The following is a 22,219-nucleotide window of genomic DNA, read 5'->3' as shown; positions in this document are numbered from 1 at the left end:
ATGTGTTATTAAATACACATGACTTTTTGGAAGTTATCTTGTATATATTTGAAAGGAGAAAAATATAGTCTCTTAACAAGTATAAACTTTATTCTACAGTAACAAGCATAGTGGGTCCAGTAATTTCAAAATCTCTTATAACTGAACAACACAAAACTAGTTAGTTTCTAGAAGGGGAAATTATCAAATCACCTGTTGACATGATCAGTATTACTTCCTATACATTCATTTGGAGATACCCACAGGTATTTCAACACCTGAAGCAAATACTGACATCACTCTCTTCCACTGCCCCATCAATCTCAGCCAGGCTCTCTTGCACCTGGCTGGCAGTAACCACAGTAACTACCCACCTCCTTGTTGTTCTTCTCCTGGTGACCAAAAGATAGTACCAGCTTTCTAAAGCCACCAGTTTTCTAGGGCTGAGATATATTATTCAACATGGTACCATCTGCAAAAAATACAGCTGCTCTAGAAAGCCAGTGCTACCTTGGAAAGCTGCTATGTGAGAAGAATGAGATTGTGAAAGGATTCCTGTTACCCAATCTCTCCTCAAAGGAAATAAAAATCTCTAGATACTTTGGGAAAATAGAGTAAAATAAATTCTCAATAGAAAAAAGTAATTAATGGACCAACCACAATTTTAAGGGCAGCAAACACCAGCAGCTCCTTCAAAAGCTGCCTTGAGTGCCATTTTCGATAGAAAAGTGGGGTATAAATCAAATAAATAAAAATCAATCAATAATGGAGTAACAGGAAGTAATTGAAAAATAAAACAACAGTTATGGGGCCACACATAAACCTCTTATATTTCAAGGCCCTCAAGGATCTGTTCTACACAAATACAGAAAGATCAGAAGTACAGTATTATCACTCACTTTATCACTCAGAGCTGTCCAACGATTGCCAGATATTCAGCCCAACGCAGGCTCTGTGATTTGGAGCCATAGGCTCTAGAGACTTCAGAAATGGATCTGACATCACTATGAGATCTAGAGCATGTCTACACTAGTCCTTACCCCAGGGATTATCTTGGGATCATCCCTGGGCATCCACAGGACACACAAGGGATCCCGGGAGCAGGCAGGGATGATCCCTCCATTTCCCTGGGGTAAATGGGATGGCTTTTAGCCCAATTCTTCCCGCGATCTTGGGATCATCCCAGGTTCGTCCCACCTCCTCACAAGTAAACGTGAGGAAGTGGGAACCAGGCACAGGGCATGGAGCTCTTCTGGTGCTCCGTGCCCATCGAGGGGGGAGCAGGAGCGGGTACTTTTTTTTTTTTTTTAGAACTCACTTTTTGTTGGAGCACATCCATCTGTAAAAAAAAGAAAAAGAAATGGCAGACACAACGTCCCTCCTTCCTGCCAGGATGTCACGCACACGTTTGGAAAAAGGGTAGGATCTCGCAATCAGAATATCGTGAGATCCTTCCCCCTCCCTCCCCTGGCCTAGACATGCCCCTAGTCATCCACAGCTATTTACTGTGTAATCTGTACAGCACCATGTACATTGATGGTGCTATATAAATAAATAAATAAATAAATAAAATAATAATAATAATAATAATAATAATAATAATAATAATAATAATAATAATAGCTCCCTTATGGAGCTCCCAGAACCAGAGGAGACCAGAGAAGCACTTCTGAAGGTAGAATTGCTTGAGAAGCTACCATTCTCAGGTGCAAGGATCTTCTGAACTTCACCTCCCATGTGGCAGAGCAACACCACAGCCAGTTGGTCATAGCTGAGCAGTTATTGAGTGCAAAGCTCCAGGCATAAGAATGGCCCTTTAAACATCTTTATCAACTCCAAATGGGACAGAGCATACAGTAAATAGCCTGGCTAGGCCAAGGCAAGTACTCAGTCAAGCCACAAATTTTGCTGGAGCAAATTGTCAGCTCAGAACTGTCCAAGGTCCTGCAGCTCCATTCTGATTCTACCAGTTACCGTCTGGTTTCTTTTGTCTACAGCTGGATTTGCTCTCCCAGCAATCTCTTCTCTTCCCCTGTAGATATTCATTTGCAAGCAGGACATGATAGTTACAAGATCATAACAAGGTAAACCAGCATTCCCTGTGATAACAGCAACTCCAGGCCAATAAACACTTTGTTGATAATTTGTTTTTCAATGGTATATAAAGACATTAGCAGGTCACAATTTGAACTAGGAATAAATCTGTAAATATAAGTTGTTGAAGTTGTGGTAAAGAACAATCTTTTAGATCAACAGCTGTGACACTCAAAGAAAGCAAAAAAATTCTGAAGAGAATGTTGAGAACATTGTTTGGAAATTGTCAACTGTTTGTTTTGCTATATGTTCGATAGTTATAAAAAAGGGGTGTTCAATTTGTTCACCCACATCAAGATCACATTATTGCATCTTTTCTCCTTTCCAAACTACAGATGTTTATTTTTTAGTCTGTTTTCTCAACTGTTAAGTCCAACATATTTTTCTGAAAATGTGATTATCAATTATGTTGCACTATCAGCATTTACCTTAAATATGATTTGTTAAAACCATAAAGGTGGCATCAGATCCAACCAATTTTTCTCTTATCAGTTAAAAACCATCTGTTCCTGCAACTTATTCACTCATACCCAGGAGGGCAGATTCAGAAACCACATGCATGCAGATGCTGATATATGAAGCACTAATCCAGAAATTTGGATGCCTCCTTTACCATCTAGGATTCATCAACATCCATCATTTAAAACAAAAGAAAAATAAATGCACTGTGACAAAACACTGCTTTTGAAGGCTATGTAGGTTCATAAAACTTACCATTTGCATCCACCCAGAATGCATGTACTGTATATATGCCAAATCAACTTGTTCAATAGTCACTAAATATAACATTGGCTCAAACCAAAATGGCTTGTGATATATTATGTGGATGTGCAATACGTTTTATAATCAAATACCAGAATATTTAGTTTATGCATATAGAACTCAGTGTGCTGAACAAATGTGTACAGCATTCACTCTTTTGAACTATTTCATTATTTTACTTCATTTTTGTACATTGCCTTCCTTGCTTTTTACAGAGAGAAGCTTAGTCAACTAAAAACCCAGTATCAAATTCTACTCCCATTAGCTTCATTCAAACAATGGTGAATATGTATCCTAAACTATTACTATCATCACACTTATTTAAACTTTGTTTTTAATACTCTTAAAAGATGATTTTAAAAACAATCTAATGCTGTTAAAAGCAATCTATTAATTTCTAAGGACTGGCATATATAATGGGTCTATCAGTACACGGCAGATTTCTACTTATCATGTTAACAAAGGAACTTATATTTTCCATATAAAACTATCAAAGATTTGTAAATTTGCAATATGATGAAAATTGCACCAGTTTATTCCATAATCATTCTCCAATTCTGAAGGATTTTTTTTTTTTAAAAAAAGGTAATTTTTGAAGGAAAATCAATAAATAACATATGGCATCGTTCAACACAAGATTCCAGAATCTTATAGTAATGGCAAACTCTCTAGTGCCAATCCTTATCTAGCTAAAACAGTACCATCACACACAAGAGCAGTAGATGTGGGAGAACCGAATGTTTTACAAAACTACATAAAAACTTCACAGAAAAAGCCCTCAAGGGAGGGCAACCCCCCAATGATGACTGAGGTTTATTCAGTCATCACATAATGTTGAGTATCTTGTGTGTGTAGGGGGGTGAAAACTAGGGGAGGGAGAGAGAATGAAACAGAGCATTCTTGAACTCTGAACAGGAAAACCCCATGCTGCAACATTATGTTGAAAATCCAAGTTGACCTCATATAATACAGAAGTGATGAGGCATACTATCTCTGACCTACTTGTGCAACTCAGTTGAATATTCCTGTATCAATATTAGCACAGATGTTATGGTGTTGATAAAAAGCTTTCAATGGTGTGAAGTATCAGCTCCAATGACACAACAAAGGTTCTGTCCCAAGACAGACTTCCTTTAAAGAATTTGTCCAAGGAAGTAGATTTTCAGAATCAAGTAATACAGTAACATTCACTAATGGTACATATATGACTTATTAAAATGCTATTCAAATCATCTCCTTGAATTCAGATTTAAAAGCACCGATGTGTGTGAAATATACATTTGTCATTTCATAAAAACATTTTACATTGAAGTATGAATATTTTACTTTAGAAGAAATAAGCAGTCCTAAATCTGACAGATGATGAGCTCTCTGCCACTTGCCAAGAATTCTCATACCCAGTTCATTGAACTTGCTAACAAGGAAGTTTCTGGTATTCAGCTTAAAATTCATAGCTTTAAATTGCATCTCATTACTTATAGTTTGCTTCAGTGTTGAATAATTCACCCTTTTTAATGTCTGCAATGTCTTACGTTTTCACAGAATAATTACTTATCCATCTACTCCACCAGTGATATTTTGTTGTATAAATTTCTCTCTCCCCATTTCATTTGTCATCAGGAGCAGTGCTGTCTTTTTACTGAGATGTGAAAGCACTCAGGATATTGCAGGATCACATATATAAAACTGTTCACAGAGATCTCTAGTGTTGCTACAGTATCACTAATTGCCAAAGCTAAATTTGAAAAAAAAGGAAAAAGAAATCGACAAAGCATATGTGAAGTCAAACTTGTTAGAACAACTGAAGACTAACACTTAAAATGCATTCCTATGTGTTCTCCCTTCAACTCATATGAGCACCCTCTTTCCATCCATGGCTTTATAAGTTTAATCAAGGGACCTGTGCAAATCAAACAAACAAGAAACACCATGATTCCTTTGTTGGTTGGCTTCTGAATGTTCACACATACAGGAGATTATGAAGCAATTCTTCAATTCCTGGAACCTACAAATGTATTTGGGGGAAGTTAAACAAAATGTCTGTCATGCTGTATGTGAGAGATTTCCATTGCTTTCTAAAACATCTTTGTGGCTGCAAATAAGATATAACTGGGTGTTCATCAGATTGGCACTTGTAATATAACTGAAGTTAGAATAATATATGAGAGATGAAATACAAAATATGGATAAAGGCACTCATCATGAACTAAAACCAAGTTTAGGGTAGAACTTTAGCATACAATTAATAACATGATTCTTTGTAGTATGGTAAAATATAATTTAAATGAGAAGTTGAGTGTCTTTTTATGAAAGGGCTGTTTCAATGTCCATACAATGGGGCAGTTGAAACAGATGGAGGGGGACCCTAAGTCCCCAACTGCCTCTGCTCTATTTCCAGCTATTATTGCATTTTGCCATTATAAATTTCTGCAAGCATTGCGATCCAGCCATTGTCAAAGTCAGTGATGTTGGCAAGGGTGGATCATTGGCTTGACTCATTCTGATGGCTTTTCCAGAAAGTCCAGAATGTTTGGCCGAACACAGAAGCACTCCATGTATACAGAAATAGGCAGGGACCATCCAAAGAAAATACAATTTACTTTCATGAAACGTGAAGTGGAACATTGATTTTTAAAACTGTCAGTAAAACTCTAGTTTTTCCAGCTTTTTATAATCTGGATCAAAGTCAAAAGTCAAAAATGATAAAATATTTAGCAAAAATAATTGAAGAGTTACATTGAATGTTCTATAAGTAATGTAAGTACTCCCCCACCTCTGAATATTTTCAATAGTACCAGAAAATGCCTCCTATTTTCAATGATTTTGGGGTATTCCTTGTGAAAATATTCACTTCTTTGTTTGTTCTCCCTCTCAATTGTCTCTAATGATGACACCATGTAATCAACACAGATTGACCACCATAACAGATGTAGATGACACCATTGCCTTCACTACCCCTGATTGTGTGGGATCACCCATGTGATTTATTCAGGAAGGAGATGAAAGCAACATCTAGCGTAAACAAATAAAAGGTGAATATTAGCATTATATAACCTAAGGGGGGAAGAAGAATGTCTATTCTACTATAATTACATAGTACTTTTAAGTAAAAAATCAATAGTGCCAAAATCTATTACAAGTACAAACAACAAACACAATTGCCACATCTTCTGTTACTGGTCATCAAGATTATACAATTTAATATTACATTTGTAGAGATCATTCATATTCTTATTCAATATTTGGATCACTATTTAAAATATACTGATGAGCTGTAGTAATTTTCCAGATTTACCCTAAAATCAATCCTGGAATTTAAAACTGTTTCGATACGAAAACACAGAAAGTCCTTTATTTTCTCAGAATATGCTAGGGCCTAATCTACACCTACTGCCATTTCACAACAGAGGAGATGATCGTGGGGTTTCCAGCTTCCATGATCGTCCCTCACGGGGCACACGCGAGGGAAGTTTCTCACGAGTAAAGGAGAGCCGTTGTGGGAGGACGTGCGCTCCATGATAGCGCTTCTGAAGGTGTATCAGGAGAAGTGGGCAGGACTGGAAAAATGGGTACAGAGCACAGTATATATATATATATATATTAATAACTTCTCCAAAATGCACACCAGTGCAAATACACAGAAACGTAGGCGGGTGGGACAGGTAATGTGTCAAAGATGCGCTCCTCCACATCGATATGGCTGTGTGAAGAGCTAAAAAACATGGTCAGCATCAAAACATGCTGAGAGCCAATCAAAAAGGGTGCTGAAAATCACAGCCGCCCATTCCCGCGGACGTCTGAAACCACTGGACAAACCCGACAGCGGACTGGCTGTTCCCCGAGGCAGGAGCTCACACTGAACAGTTACAGCTTTGGGGAGGGGGGCACACCAGCCACAGACTTCAGGATCGTAGCGAGACTGCAGGAAAAACCATGGCCAAAGCAGTCAGCGATATTCCTGAATAACTGAGGGGTTGTTCCTAGATCACCACAGGAGTAAGTAAATATCATATGGCGCCGTAGGGGCAACCTCAATATTATTCCGGAATAAACAGCTGGTGTAGTCATTTGATTTTTGAAAAAAAGTTCTAGACACATTAGCAACTGCAACATAAGAACAGTCCTGCTGGATCAGACTAAAGGTTCATCTAGTCCAGCATCCTGTGTGCCACAGATGTCTTTGGGAAGCCTAAAAGCAAGGTATGAAGGCAACAGTCCTCTTCCATGGTTGCTCCCCAGCAACTGGTAGTCAGAGGCATCTACTGCCTCTGAACGTGGAGGTTGCATATAGCCATCATGACTAGAAGCCATCAATAGCCTTATTCCCCATGACTTTTGCCTTTAAAGCCATCTAAATTAGTGGCGATCACCACATGGCAGCAAATTCTGTAATCATGTGCTGGGTGAAGTCCTTCCTTTGTTTCTCCTGAATGTCCTGCCCATTAGTTTCATTGGACCCTCGTATTAGGACTTCTAGTATTATGAGAGAAGACAAAAGCTTCTCTCTACCCACTTTCTCCACACTATACACAGTTTTACAAACATGTGCCATGTACCTTCTTACTCACCTTCTTAACGGCAACACCCGAAACATTGCAACTTCTCCTTGCAGGAGACTCGCTCAACCCCTCTGATTATTTTGGTTTTCTTTTTCTTCACCTTTGCCAGTTCTACAGTATACTTTTTGGGATGTGGCAACCTGCACTGTACACACCACTCCACGTATAGCTGCACATAGTTTTATATAAGGACATTACAATTCTGTATTCAGAGTGGATCATCCCCATGAGTCAAAATGACACATACAGTATCTTCAGCATGTTGCTACTATGATTTCAATAAGCAGGCTAGTGTTACATTCACTTTGCATTGAAGTGGATCATACTTTAGCTGACACTGAGGAACCTGATTCACTGGTTGTCAGACACTGTGCAGCTGTACCAGTATCCCTGCATTTCTGGCACTGATTCCAGTCTTTGCACCACCAGAGCCACTGATCAGGGAAGGAACTGCAGGCAGTTTAAGATGAGTTATTAGCACCAGAGACCAAAATTCTCCTGGACTTAGGAATCAGCTAGATACCTACAGAGCCATATATATAAAGGTTTCCTGAGACTGGGCAGCTCATCCCTGACAGAAGCCACTAGATTCTCCATGCTAGTGCTCTGTAAAGTTACTGCAACCACACATTTTGTCCTCAGTTCTGCTCCATTAAAATTGATGTTAGTGCATTCACTGATTTCTATAGGGATAGGACTTTACCTGTCCAAGTCTAGTGTTAGGGTACAATATAAAACGATTGGGTTGAATCCCAGGTAATCACAGGGCCAAAGACACACCTAGCAGTTATGTCTTTTTTTTTTACTCTAAAATAAGCACAGCATGAGGGTTTAGGGGCTTTAATCTTCCCCACTACACTGCAGTCCAGACTGGATCCCCCACTTGCAATATATATTGCCAAAAAAATGATCCTTTTGCTTTAATGGATTGCTATTTTGCAATATAAATTGAACACATGCCCCTCACCCCAATCCAGAAAAGGATTGTATTGGGAGGATTTTTTTCAAGCCCCCTTCAGCTCAAGCTACAGTAAGGATCCAGATGAGGTCTATATCTACCCTATATCTACTCTAGAGTAAAAAAAAGGGGAAAGACACAGATACTAGTTAATTCTTTAAATTCTTTGGGTCTCAGTCAGATATTTACAGGTATGGCCATTGGCCGTGATGCACTTGATAAACTTCAGTGTTGCTTTTTTCACAAATATAACTGCCAGGTTTTTCTTTTTTAAGTGGCTATAAACATTTTGGGCCACTAAATTACCTGTTAATTCAAAAGTCCTTGTTGAAATAGAAACAAATTACGCTGCCCTGAGATCCAAATGTCTTAATAAATAAATAAAATCATCAAATTAGCTTGCTATCCTTCAACATTTTAAAACAGAGCAGCCCCCATTAAGTCAATGATACCTACCCTAAGAGTTCCGCCATTAAAGTACCCCCATATTATCCAATGTGTCTTTATCTTGCTGCTTGTGGACTTACACCAACACCAATAGAACAGAGCATCAGGTTAATGAAACATCAACATAGAATAAAAATTAACACCAAAAAAAGATTAATTTATTCATACTGTAAGTTTACAGTATGCAATATGATATCAATCCAAGAACACAAACTATTTTTTTAAAAAATAAAAGTGATAGAAAACAAATAGCTTTGGTTATTTAAAGGTGAAAGACTATCTGTGTATGGTGCAATTCATCTCAGACAAAGAAGATTTATGAAGCAACGTTACTAGAGAATAATAAGAACTAAAAAATTTTCTTGGAGGTACCAGCATCTACAAGTCTTATTGGTGTCACATCTTGTTCATCACTTACATTTGGCTGTATTTATTTTTAAAGAACAAAATAAATCTACAGAAAACAAGAATGCCTACTGAAAGAAAACATATTGTCCTGGTTTGCACAATCACAGGATGATTAAAAAGCCACGGTGACTTGTTAATCACCCTGCACATGCTGTTTTATGCCACCCAGTTTACATAATTTACATTTGCAATTTACATAATGGACTTAGCTTATTGTGACATCCAAAAAATGGTAAGGATTGTTATCAAGGGTTAACAAGCCACCCAGAAACCCCAAAACAGGCCATTGATTCTAGGTGGTTTGATAACCACCCCAGCCGCCTACCCTTGCAATTTTGGATGCCACAAGCTGCAGCTGGTGAAGGTAATCACGTAAAGTGGGCTGGGACACAACCAGCATGTGCAGGTTCACTAACAAAACACTGAGGCCTATTCTGTTTGCATCATATTTGGATCTCACTGCCATTCTCAAAATATTCTATAGGCAAGTAGATAACAACTGTTGCTACAAGAATTATTAGGGATGTTGCAGGTGCCTGATAGGTCTGGGAGTCTGACACCCCTCTGGATCCAGTCGGGTGCCCGCAGCTCATTTGCAGACCCGTGGGCCGAGCACCAGCATGGCCCAATGAGCACCTGACAGCTGTCCATCAAATCCAAAGTCCCCATTGTGCATGACAACGGGGGCTCTGGAAATTACACATTCCCCCCTCCCCATTACATAAATGGGGACTTTACGGCTGCCATTTACACAGTGGGAGAATACTACCATTGATTAATTCATTATTGGAGTACATATATATCAATGATTAATGACAACAAATCAGTACCAGTCAGAAGGGATAAGTTAACATGCATATTATTTAATAGATAAGATTAGAAGACAATGAAATATACAAATACTTACAGTAACATGTTCCCCTGAGAGGATTACCAAGGTACCTGTTTTCAGAGTCACAACTGCAGGAGAAAAAAAGAAAAGAAATAGCAAGTTGCTAATCATCTGACAACTATAAAACAAAACAGCTAATGAAACAGATGAGCCTGCAATCCTAGGCACACTTACCCGGAAATAAGTCCTACTCCACTCACTGGGGCTTACTTCTGAGTAGACATGCATAGGACTGCATTATTAAGTATTCATTGGAATACAACTTTTTTGGGAACTGAAAGCTACATCAGAATTTTTTGCTAGCACATATAACAATCTATTTCTATTTTTATTTATTCCATTTAACTACAGGAGCCACAGATGCCCCCCATTACAATAATGCTGTGAATTAGGTTAAGGCTGAGAGATAGTGGCTGGTTACCCAGCAAGCTTTATGGCTAAGTAGAGATTTGAACCTGGGGAGTCTATGATCTTTGTCTGACACCACACCCCACTGGTCCTTTCTCTATTTTTGTAATAACAAGGGTTTGAAATTAAGCTGTTATCTTGTATTTCCAATAGAAAGCAGACATGTAACAATTGATTTCCAGTATACATATATTGTAGAACAGCTGAGAAACAGAAAATGTATGTAATGTGCCTGTTTAGTGAATTTTCCAGTTTGGATTAAGATTTGTAGACATCTTGCTATGAAAACCCAGATGTGATCAGGCCTCCTTTTGACACAGAAAATGTTTATGCATGAACATTCAGTACAGTTCTAGATGATTGTTCCTCCATGTTAGCCTCAAAGGATATCACTGGAATTGGCTAAGGATCTTCCCTGTCCTTTAGTTTCTTGGAGATTCGTGGTGTAGACTGCTCCAAAATCAATCCCAACCGTGATTTTGATCAGTTTAACTTTCTACTTAGGGGCTGCTATTTTTTCACCATGTGTAATAAAATGGGCTGCCATCTTGTTGGTCAGAGTTCAGTGATTTGGTAGCTATCTCTTTTTCTCTCTCTCTGCTAACAAAGAACATGGCTAACAATGACTTGGCATCCTGCAGACAGACAGATGACAAAACCAAGCATAGGCAAATAGCTCAGCCGGAGGGAATCCATTTTATGAATGACTGGCAGGCCCCTGAATGTTTTGATGATACATATTTCCCACAGAAGGACACACAGGACCTTTCTACACCTAAGGATTATCCCAGGAAAATGGAGGGGTCGTACCAGCCTGCTCCCGGGATCCCCTGTGTGTCATTTGCATGCACAGGGATGATTCCAGGAAAAAAGGCAGGTGTAGAAACGGCCACAGAGTTACCATCTGCCTCAGGGATTTGCCATCTAAATCAATATTAACTCTGGAAGCTCACTTTCTATGCCTGATTTCAGGTTGGGCAACTTGTGACCCCCTAGCCTAATTACAAAAGCCTCTGCAAGTGATCAATTCAAAGATATGTGAGAGAGAGAGAGAGAGAAGAGAAGCAGAAAGAGAGAGAGAAGGGGTAACTTGATTCTGGGCCCATGTACTACCATTATGCCACTACTGACAGTTTACCCCTGAGAGAATGCAGCCTTTAACCTCAATGGGGTTCTCCACCCTTATGTGAAAGTAGACCACCATTCTACTAAGGAACGTTAACTGTAAAGTCACAGTGATCAAGGCCAAACCACCTCATCTCTTTCTTCTTTTGAACAGAAAGGAACTGAGCAAAAATGTGCTTGCATTACTCTCTGGAATAAGCACAGCCTGATGAATGACAGAAGAGTGGGAGCCTTGGCTTCTGTCTAGCGTTGAGGCAAAAATCCGCCAGGGCCTGCAAGGGAAACGGATGCACCTGGCAGATTTTTGCCCCAACGCTAGAAGAGACGCAGGTCAGGACAGAACTGTTCCGCCCTGACCTGCACCCTTTGACCTTTCCCCCCACTGCCTTAATGGCAGCCACTATTAACGCAGCGGGGGAAATACGCAATTTCTCCAACCTTGAGGAAATTGCATTTTTCATTTCTCCCCCCACCCCCTGCACTGATGAGAGCCTTAAAGGCACTATTAACAGGGCTTTAAGGTGACCATGAGGAGAAACACAATTTCTCCAAGGCTGGGGGTAGGCCCCAGAAAGTGCACTTAGCCGAACGCTCATCCAGGAACGCTCCCTGGAACAGGTCGGGCCAAGCAGGAACCAGCAAACTTACAGGGTGAGTGCATCACAAGTTCTCTGGTCCCTACTTCTGTCAAAGTTTTAGAAACATCCCACACGTAAGCCTGTACATTAACAAATATGGAAATAGGGAGATGGGGAGATGAATTTAGTTTTATGATCATTGTGCCTCTGAACTGTTAATCTTAAGAGTTCCCAGTCAAACATTTTGTTCACCGTCAATTACACAAGAGTTATATCATTCATCTTATTCTAAAATAAAGAGAAAGACTGATTCAGAATATCTTTATGTTACAGCACAAAAGAAATAATCATCAGACATATTTAAAAACTGTTACTTTCACAGAATGACCCTCCCTCCTGCAAGTTTTATGGGCTCTCAACTTGTATGTGAGTAATACAAAATGGCAAATTAAATGCTTAGATGTGTAATCAGTTGCTTAAATGGCACTAATGAATTATTGCTATTTTTCTGGCATGACACCAAAGATATATTTCCGAGGACAAATGCAAAAGCACTTTAAAATATTAACTTCAAAAGTTGTAGTTTGTTCCAGTAAGATTTATCAAACCCATTGCTCTCTTTTTGGTTGTCTATTAATAATAATTCTCTAATCCCCCTCTCAGTATTTCTTGGAATGTCAAAATATATGCCATAGCCCAGTGGACCACAAATTCATCTATCCGTCCCCACAAGTAAGTCACCAAAACCATATCAACACTCCATTAACTTTCTACATATTTACCAACTTCCTTTCCCCCCCTCCCAAACATTTGATTGGTAAAAGATACATAATGAGACTTCTATGTTCTAACTATTCACTTCTTTTTAGCACTGGGAAATGAATGTTTTTTGCAATAACTAAGCTAAAACATCAGGGTTTCTTTTTAAATTAGGTTTCCTTCCCCCCCCCCCACTAATCTGTTAATGGTTTTCCCTAGAATAGTAAAATAAGCACTCAAGTAAGATGCAAGAGTTATTCAGAAAAAACTAAAAATACTGAAATATTTTGGAATTTAGACACTTAATGTAGTTAGATAGGATCATTGCTAAAAACAAATAGACAAAATGTAAAGAAAATATATGTTTCCTGTTGACAGATACCCATAACCAGAACTTTTAGAATAGATACTTTTATTTATACTAAGAGATTTTTTTATTTTAAAAAAATATTTAGGCTCGATACAGGGCATTCTCAGTAGTGGCCCCTTTCTTATGGAACTCACTCCCAAGGGAAGTATGGTTGGGCTCCCTCAGCTGTGGTATTTTAAAAAGTGTTGAAACCCCATTTGTTCTGAATGGCTTTAAATCTGACATGTTTTTATGCTTCTTTTATTCATATGTAATTGCTGGAAATGTGTTTTTTTTCAATTAAGTTAATTATATTTTATTTTATTCTTGGATTTTTGTATTTCTGAATTTATATTTTTTTTATATTTTCGCCATCTGAGGTGATGTTTCTCCAGAAAGGCAGTTTATACACATTTAAATTAATTAAATAAGTAAATAAATAAATATGCATGTCTACTCAGGCATCAGTCCCACTGAGTCCAACAGGATTCACTCTCAGGTAAGTGTGTTATGGGATTGAAGCCGAAATAAATAATACTGCACCTTTGCTCAGTGAGCCCAAGGCAGCTAACAATAAAAGTTAGAACAATAACTTACCGATTTTAAAAACACTTTGACAACAGTGTAGATCAATACACATTCCCCAAAGCGACACATATTGTAAAGTAAACAATGAGAATGAGCATGTGACTTTCAAAGGGACACTGTCAAAATATGTTCTATTGAAAACTCTTTTTCAATAGAACAAAATATGTTCTATTGAAAACCCAGTATATAGTCTTTAATGTTCTCTGAGCTTGGATTCTTCTCCTGAAGACGTAATTGAGCCCACATGATCTGTTCGATCTGAATCAAACTGTCAAAAATTCCAGGTGGAAGAATTAAAGAATTAGCAATACTAATTTTTTATCCTGGTTGTGCTTTTCTATTGTATTTTATATCATGTTTTTATACTGTTTGTTTTATACTTTGAATGGTTTTAATTTTTGTGAACCGCCCAGGGAGCTTTGGCTATTGGACGGTATAAAAATGTAATAAATAAATAAATAAATAAATAAATATAAACTTAAACGGAATCACCTGATATGCTTATGTAATTTTCAGACATACTGACATTGTTTAAATGCTTACATATTTATGGTCCTGTAATACCTATTCTTTAACTGATCCACTACAGTTCATGGTCTTATTAAAAAATAAAAGCAATGTATCCTAATCTGAAATCTGGATACTTTCCAAGCTACTTCTTCATATAAATAACATTGCTCTAGGTAATAAAGATGGCCTTTGAATTCCTTTAAGCACACAGTACCTAAAAAGTGCAAAGTATCAACATTTAAGGGTTAAGCCAGGAATTTCTAATGATGGAAGGGGTGGAAAAAAGAAGCATAAAACTTTTTTCAGAAATGAGTTTTTTTCTGTATAGAAATATATTACATATCCTCTTAACCTAAAAGAAAAAAGAAAAAAGATGTGGCTATTTATGCTGGTGTAACTCTATTGCAGTCAATGTAACACACAATGCTAACTAGAAAGAAAGCTATGAAAATAACATTCTCAGGCTGCAATACTATATCCCTTACCTAGAAGTAACTGTTACTGAATTCAGTGGTGTTCAATACGGACACATAAGACTATCTTAGTTCAGCATTCTGTTCCCAAAGTGACCAGTCAGCTGCCTACGCAAAGTCAACAAGCAACATATAAGTGCCAAAGAATCTCTTGCTCATACCTCCAGCAGCAACTTTGAAGGATGTTATTGAAAACATAAATAAACTCATTGTGGTATGATGGAGGGAAATAAATAGACGTAAAACTTAAGAAAAAAGTACAACTGTTATATACATAAATGGATCACAAACTTATGTGCAATGGTGATATCCCCATTTCAAAAATCCTGCTACTCTGCATCCTGCAGTAGCCATGAAAATATTTTGTTCATTTAATTAACTGATATACATAGGACTAATTTACAGTGAGTTAAAGCTAAATGGAGGCCTTTATAAATATCTAAATTGCTTGGAAACACCCAGGTCCTAATATGAGCAGATACCACCATATTTAAAACCGTATTAATCTGAAGCACAATTTACCACACTTCATTTTGCATAAAAGGAAAAATCATCTTTATATAGAAATTCAGGGGGGGGGATCCATATTTTGGCTGTCACTACTGAGAGCATTGATATTTATTTGTTTATTATATTTATATCTGACAATTTTGGGTGAACAAATAAGATAAAAGAGTAAAACATCATTAAAAATTACATTTTAAGAAACAAGGTTCAGATAAAAGAACAGCCCGGTACAGCCACCATTTTACACAACATTAAAAATATGAAAATTGCAGAGCATACCAACTGCACCCTTATCTGCACAGAGATAGCCTAGCTACAGTTATCCATGCTCTGATAACCTCTCGTTTGGATTACTGCAATACGTTATACGTGGGGCTGCCTTTGAAAACGGTCCGGAAACTTCAACTGGTACAAAACAGGGCAGCACGGTTTCTAACAGGGACTGGCCAACAAGACCGCATCACGCCAGTCCTTTTCCAGCTTCATTGGCTGCCAGTCCAGGTCTGGGCCCGATTCAAAGTGCTGGTATTAACATTTAAAGCCCTAAACGGCTGGGGCCAGGCTATCTGAAGGAACACCTTCTCCCATATTACCTGCCCGGACCCTAAGGTCATCCTCAGGGGTCCTTCTCCGTGAGCCCCTGCCAAAGGAAGTGAGGCAGGTGGCTAGCAGGAGGAGGGCCTTCTCTGCTGTGGCACCCCGGCTGTGGAATGAGCTCCCTAAGGAGGTTCGCTTGGCACCTACATTATATGCTTTTAGACGCCAGGTAAAGACCTTTTTATTCTCCCAGCATTTTAACAGTCTATAAATAAATTTTAACTTGGTGTTTTAAATTCGTAATTTTACATTGCTGCTGTTTTTATCTGGTTGAGCTTTTATATTGTATTTTATATTATGGTTTTATACTGTTGTTTTATACTTTGAATGTTTTTAATTTCTGTGAACTGCCCAGAGAGCTCCGGCTATTGGGCGGTATAGAAATGTAATAAATTAATTAATAAATAAATTGTAAAACAATGACAGTTGCATTGAGGAGCAGGCACTCCTGGACTGCTGGGCAAGCCCACCCCCCAGCCTGGCAAGTAGGGGGAAACAGCACTAGCGATTCGAGAGCACCTCCTTGACATGGGTTAGTTTGTCCATCCCTAGTTAATGATGTCATGAAAAGGACCCACAAACTTCCACGTGTGACCAGCAAGTGCACAATAAAAGCCTTGTGTGAAGGGGGCCTAAATCTTTTCAAATTCAGATATCAATCAGCCTGATCTACTGCACCTACTTGACTAATGTGCACATCACAACTTCGTTGTCAATCGACATTCACACTTCCTATATGTTCAAATGCAGTTCTTTGCTCACAAAAACCTCCATCAAAATATGTTTAACAATGCTTATTCTAAGAGAAAATAATTTAGAAATTCATATTTCAATGTACATTTAAATGTGAATGTTTATGTCAATTTTGTAAAATCAGAAATTAATGCAAAAGCAGGACAAAATGGATAATAATGAATACATGAGAAAATGATACAGACTAGAAATTCAGACATACCTACTACAAGCCCACATCCCAACGGGCATAAAATATTTCTTTATATCTGACTGTAACAATAAATTATCTGTGTGCATACATCCATAGCAAAACTTTCCTGGGTTTTCCAAACATGTATGTACAAAGGGGGAGGGGAAGATCTTTAGATAGGGGAGCATAGGAAATGACAAAGGCTGGAATTCACTTGATTAGACTTTTCCAAAGTATATCTTTCTCTGTCCTTGCCCTCATTTTTCCTCCCCGCTCTCACAGTTCCATTCCCAATTGTTTTCCCCAAGAAAATAAATAAAAGCTCCCAAATTAATGTCAAAAACCAAATTCAGATACTGTGGCAGTAGCAAAATTTGTACTTGATTCTTCTCTATGGTTTGTTGTTGTTGTTTTAGTAAATAATTCAGTATTCCAAAAGCCCTGAGTTTCCACATGCCTCTGCTGGTACATTTCACTTCGAAATAGGATTAACACAAATATACACAGGGGCTGGTGGAAACAAGAATAATTGTCTGTTAATGCATTTCTAAAAGACAAAATATTAATCATTGGACAAGTTATTATGAAGAAAATGTTTTCAGCAAAGTTTCTAAATGTTTTGATTAAACATTTAACACAAATGAATCAGAATATCTTGTTCCAGGCACACTAAACCAAACAGCAAGAAAGTCACAGAACACAGATTTGGAATGAAATATTTATAAGAGGTTTCAAAGATGTAAACAATAGTAAATATGTTTAAAATTGCACTCAACTACTTCCCAAATTTATGTAAATTCCTACAATAAATTTTAAATAAGCATTTCGAAAACAAATTACTGGGAAACTTTCAAGCATTGCTCTAGATTGAGCTAGCTTCTTTTTTAGCATATTATTGTTCAAGATGGTCTTTCATTCAATTCTGTATATCTTTCTCTCTGCATACTCCATAATAGCTTGGCTCACGATGAGGCACTTTGGCTTCAACTATTATATAATGTTTCTGCATCAACTATTATATAGTGTTTCTACTTGATGTTGAAATGTCCTCTTCTGCAGCAAGTGAAAATTAGAAAATCTAAGTGCTTTGATATAAAAAATCCTAAACTGGTTGTTGGGGAAGAGAATTCACCAGAGATAAAAATCAATCTTTCAGGTACTGATACATAAAATAGCCTACAGATGACAGTAGGCTCCACTTTGCAAGTCTCGCAGGCTTGCTTCATAAGCAAGGAACATGAACCTCACTTATTTTGATCTAGAAACCTAGGCCTGGAACTTTGGAGTGCAGTCTTGATACTAATTTTCACTGCTATGGTACAGCCGTAGAAGATGGAACTAAGGTTGCGTGGTTAGCAACTGAGATGTAAGGCTTCTTGGTAAAAGTACCCCATTTATGGAATACTCATTTGTAAAATGCCAGAAAGATTCACCTGGCATCCACCTTGATATCATTTTGGGGCCTGAAAGAAGAAGAAAATGTTTAAAATGTGAAATTCTTTTTATGATGCTCTTCATATCTACTGGGCAGGATCTACACTACTGCTTATAATGGTTTATAATGGTTTTGACAACTGTTCAGGCTCAGAAGACATTACATATACAGTTTTCAAACCATTTTTAAAGTGTAGTATCCTGCTTGATGTAGATCTGGCCCTCGTTTCACTTTGAATGTAATGCTGTGTTCCAAATTAGATGGAACCTCTCTCCATAGGAATGAACCTCGACACCTGTTGTTGAAAAGCTATATCTTATGTTAGCTGATTATAATAAACTTAAGCTAAAATAGATGTGATGATGGAGAGACATGCTGTGTTCCCAAACCTTTGGGGAATGGGGGGCCATGGGGAGGGACTGATTTTGATTGGAACAGTGGCATTGGGAAAGACAGCATTTTATCTTTTCCTCCCTGAAGAAGAAATCCATTCCTACGATAAAGAACTGTATTACCCCTGTGGGGCTAGCAGTTGCTTGAAGAGTAGTACACTAGGGAAGTAGTGCATTGGGAAAGAGTTAAACATCCCCTCTCACTAAGCTGCTGCTCTGAAGTTGATCAAACTAGAAAGGATCACAGGTTTACAACAGTTTCAGCCCTGAGAACCAATGGCAAAGTAGGGGCAAACATGGGCTGAATCCCATCTACCAGTAAACCTTGAGCATCCACTGTGGTGCAATTCACTCACAGGTTTCTCATTCTGAGGAAAGCTTTTCCTGGGGAAATATTTTCCAGAGAAAAAGTCTTGGTGATTCAGAAACAAGCTGCAGACTTTCTGTTATCCTAGGAACAATGCTAGATACTTTCTCTAGCTAGCCCAGTGTTGTCTACTTTGACAGACAGCAGCTTTCCAGAATTTCAAACAGAGATCTTTCACATCTCTTGCTACGTTAGCCTTTTAACAGGAGATGCCAGGAACTGAACCTGGGAAATGGCTGCATACAACACATATGTCTTATGCTACTGCGCTATGATCCCTGAGAGGCTATATAATCAAGATTGCAACAGTACTACACAAGAGAACACTGAAAAACCTGACATTGTAAACTGTGTCATCAGCAGAAGTTAAGTTGTTAAAATGCATCACGCTGCGATCAGAGAAAAATGTCACGCTGGATCATATATCTAATGAAGTTGTGTAAATTATACCGATATTAATTTTAAGAAAGCAATATTTAATCACCCTTTTGAAAAACATTCAATTTTAACATTCAGCATTTTCCAGTAATTATGGATTTTGTCTCTTAAATGTTTACATCACCTTTAATTTGAAACTGTCTGAATTTTTATAATTCTTGTTACAATTGTTCAACACAGTTTGAAGATGACAATTAGTTCAACTGCCTACAAAGAAATAGTATTCTTCAAGGGAAAAGTTAACAATAACTGAGCATCAGCATCAGCAGATACTTTCAAATTATTGTTCTACCCCCTCATTCACTTTAAATCTTTCAAACATTTCTTCTTTAATGTTCAGAATAAAAGAACATTTCATTCAAGATCCACAAAAATAGCCGCACTTTTTAAGCAATTTAAGCTACACGTAGGCTGTGATAACACTCATAACCTATAATTTCTGTAATTAATAAAAAAGAATATGAAGAACAACAATTTAATTTTCCACTTTCCATTTCAAAATAACCTTAATTACGTTTTAGTTACTTAGGCACAGAGTTCTTCAAATCAAGTGTTTCTCAAAGAGTATTCCAATGCAGCTATGCAGACTACGTAACAGTAACTACTTTTGTTTTACTATGTAACAAAATAGGAAAGGACACCTAGAAAGTCACTTCAAGACTACATATTTCTAGAGCCCTGTTCAGACAACGAAAAACATACTCTGATATGGTTTGCATGACGTGACAGTTGCATGACAGTTGCACGGGGGTTGTTGCATTGTTCCAGGCACCATAAGACACCATATTTTCATGGTGTCTATGGACACTCACCTTACTATGGTTTGTCAAGTGAACCTAGACAGAAGGGTTGTTTGATGGTTAGACAATCCTCAAATAACCCATGGCTTATTTTAGGGAATTTGACTGTTGTCCAATCCTCAAACAAATCTGGCCACGCATTACACAATTTACACGAGACAGCAAGCTGGGGACTATGCAAAAAATAGTCCCAGCATGACACAACAGCCCTTGCAGGTAAATTAACCCATGGTGAGCTGTCATGACATGCAAAATAACCAGTAAATATATGAGAATGAAGCAGCATCACAGCTGTAGACCCCACCTCTGACCTCCACTCATTCAGCCAAACCTCTGAGCTTGTTTGGATGATACTGGAAAGGCCAGATTCATCCCTATATGTGAGGTTTGTTTGTCTAAAGCACAAAGGGCTGTGATTCAGTTGTGTGTGTTTTGATGTGAGCCTCTTTAAGGGCTCCAGTGAAAAAACAGGAGATAAGTTTACTAATTATCTGAATAAAATTATTTTAAAAAGTATCTGGAAATGATAAGTTCTGTTTGGAATGGCTCTGAATTGCAACAATCCCAGGTGCAATTCGTAAGGTATGGACTTGACAGGAATCTGTGTTGGAAACAGAAAAGAGCTGGGTTCTAACTTGTGAGCTTCTAGGCTCTTATGGGATTTTGGCTCTTCTAGGCTCTTATGGGAACATAAGAGTATTATGAATGTAAAGACTCCATTTGGTTAGCTAATGTTTCTTCAACAAGCTCTTTCTCGTTTAGTCAGTTCAGATGTCATAGACAAACTATAGTTTGGCCATCAAAAACATGCTGTGAGCTTGCATACTCTCCCTCCCCTCCCATAAATTCTCATTTAGCAATAGCTAATGTGGCATTGCCTACAAATAGTATACCTACAAATCAGAATCATAAACCCACATTAACCCATGAAGAAGAGGGAAGCATGGAATCTAGCAGCATGTTCCCAGTGGTCAAACTATGGGTAAACCATGACATCTGAATTGTACCAGTGTCTGCCTCAGTCTATTTTTCCTCTCTCCACCTTCACTCTGTTTAAACTTAACTCAAGCCATCATAGAGTAACAGAATCCAATGACACTTACAGGCTTTCATCTTTGTTTGAATAAAATTAGTTCCATATGTCAGCATCAAAACCAGCCTTGAGTCATTATAATATAAGCTTTTTCTAAGTGCCACATTTGACTTGTTTTTTAAGCATTTTATCATTTTCCTGTTTTTTCTCCTTTTTAATTACAAGAATCACAAAAGTGTCAGCTCATTGGTCACACAAGAACAACAATGTTATATCAAGAAGACATCGAAAATATAGCTTTATTTGTTTGAAGCCCAGTTGCATTTTCCTTATCTTTAAAAAGGACTTCTTTCTTTGCTTGCTTTCATTCCAACACCAGTTTCCAAATAGCCTTGCATGAGACTGGAAACTACTGCCCTTCACAAAGATTTCACAACCGTTTCTCTTCCTAACTGCAGCCCTTTACATTACTGAATCCTGCTCTGTAGGGTCCCCCAACTTTCAGGAACATATAAATGCCCAATTTGCAGACCTATAGTGGGATGTAAGGCGGGGTGCAGAAAAGCCCCATTGCATATACAGGCTTCCTGGTCCAGAATTTTAGTTACAAAAGCCACCCCCAAAATGTGGTTCAAAACGTCTAATGAGAAGTCTACTCTATCTTAATGTCACTTCAGACACAATTTCCAGTTACGAAGCAGTCTGCCATATAAGAAAAAATATTGTTCCCTAAAAAATCACTAGTACACTATTTGGGGTGGGGGTGGGGGAATGCTCCTGGGAAAAAGCTCTTGGCATGCTAGGCATGGAAACATTCCAAAGAACCCACTCTATCA

At 38.0% G+C, this 22,219-nt stretch overlaps 1 protein-coding gene across 1 annotated transcript in view; it reads right to left on the bottom strand.

The window, feature by feature from the left end:
- ATRNL1 (attractin like 1) overlaps window positions 1-22,219 on the bottom strand; it is a 682,244-nt gene that overhangs the window by 418,545 nt on the left and 241,480 nt on the right. Inside the window, exon 21 of the mRNA XM_063132703.1 lies at window positions 10,115-10,167. Within this exon, the coding sequence (XP_062988773.1) occupies window positions 10,115-10,167 (53 nt within the window). The remainder of the gene's footprint in view (window positions 1-10,114; window positions 10,168-22,219) is intronic.

The sequence above is a fragment of the Elgaria multicarinata genome, chromosome 8 (assembly GCF_023053635.1).
Source record: "Elgaria multicarinata webbii isolate HBS135686 ecotype San Diego chromosome 8, rElgMul1.1.pri, whole genome shotgun sequence".
In the NCBI taxonomy this organism is placed as follows: Eukaryota; Metazoa; Chordata; class Lepidosauria; order Squamata; family Anguidae; genus Elgaria; species Elgaria multicarinata.
This window is presented reverse-complemented; position numbering and strand designations above follow the sequence as displayed.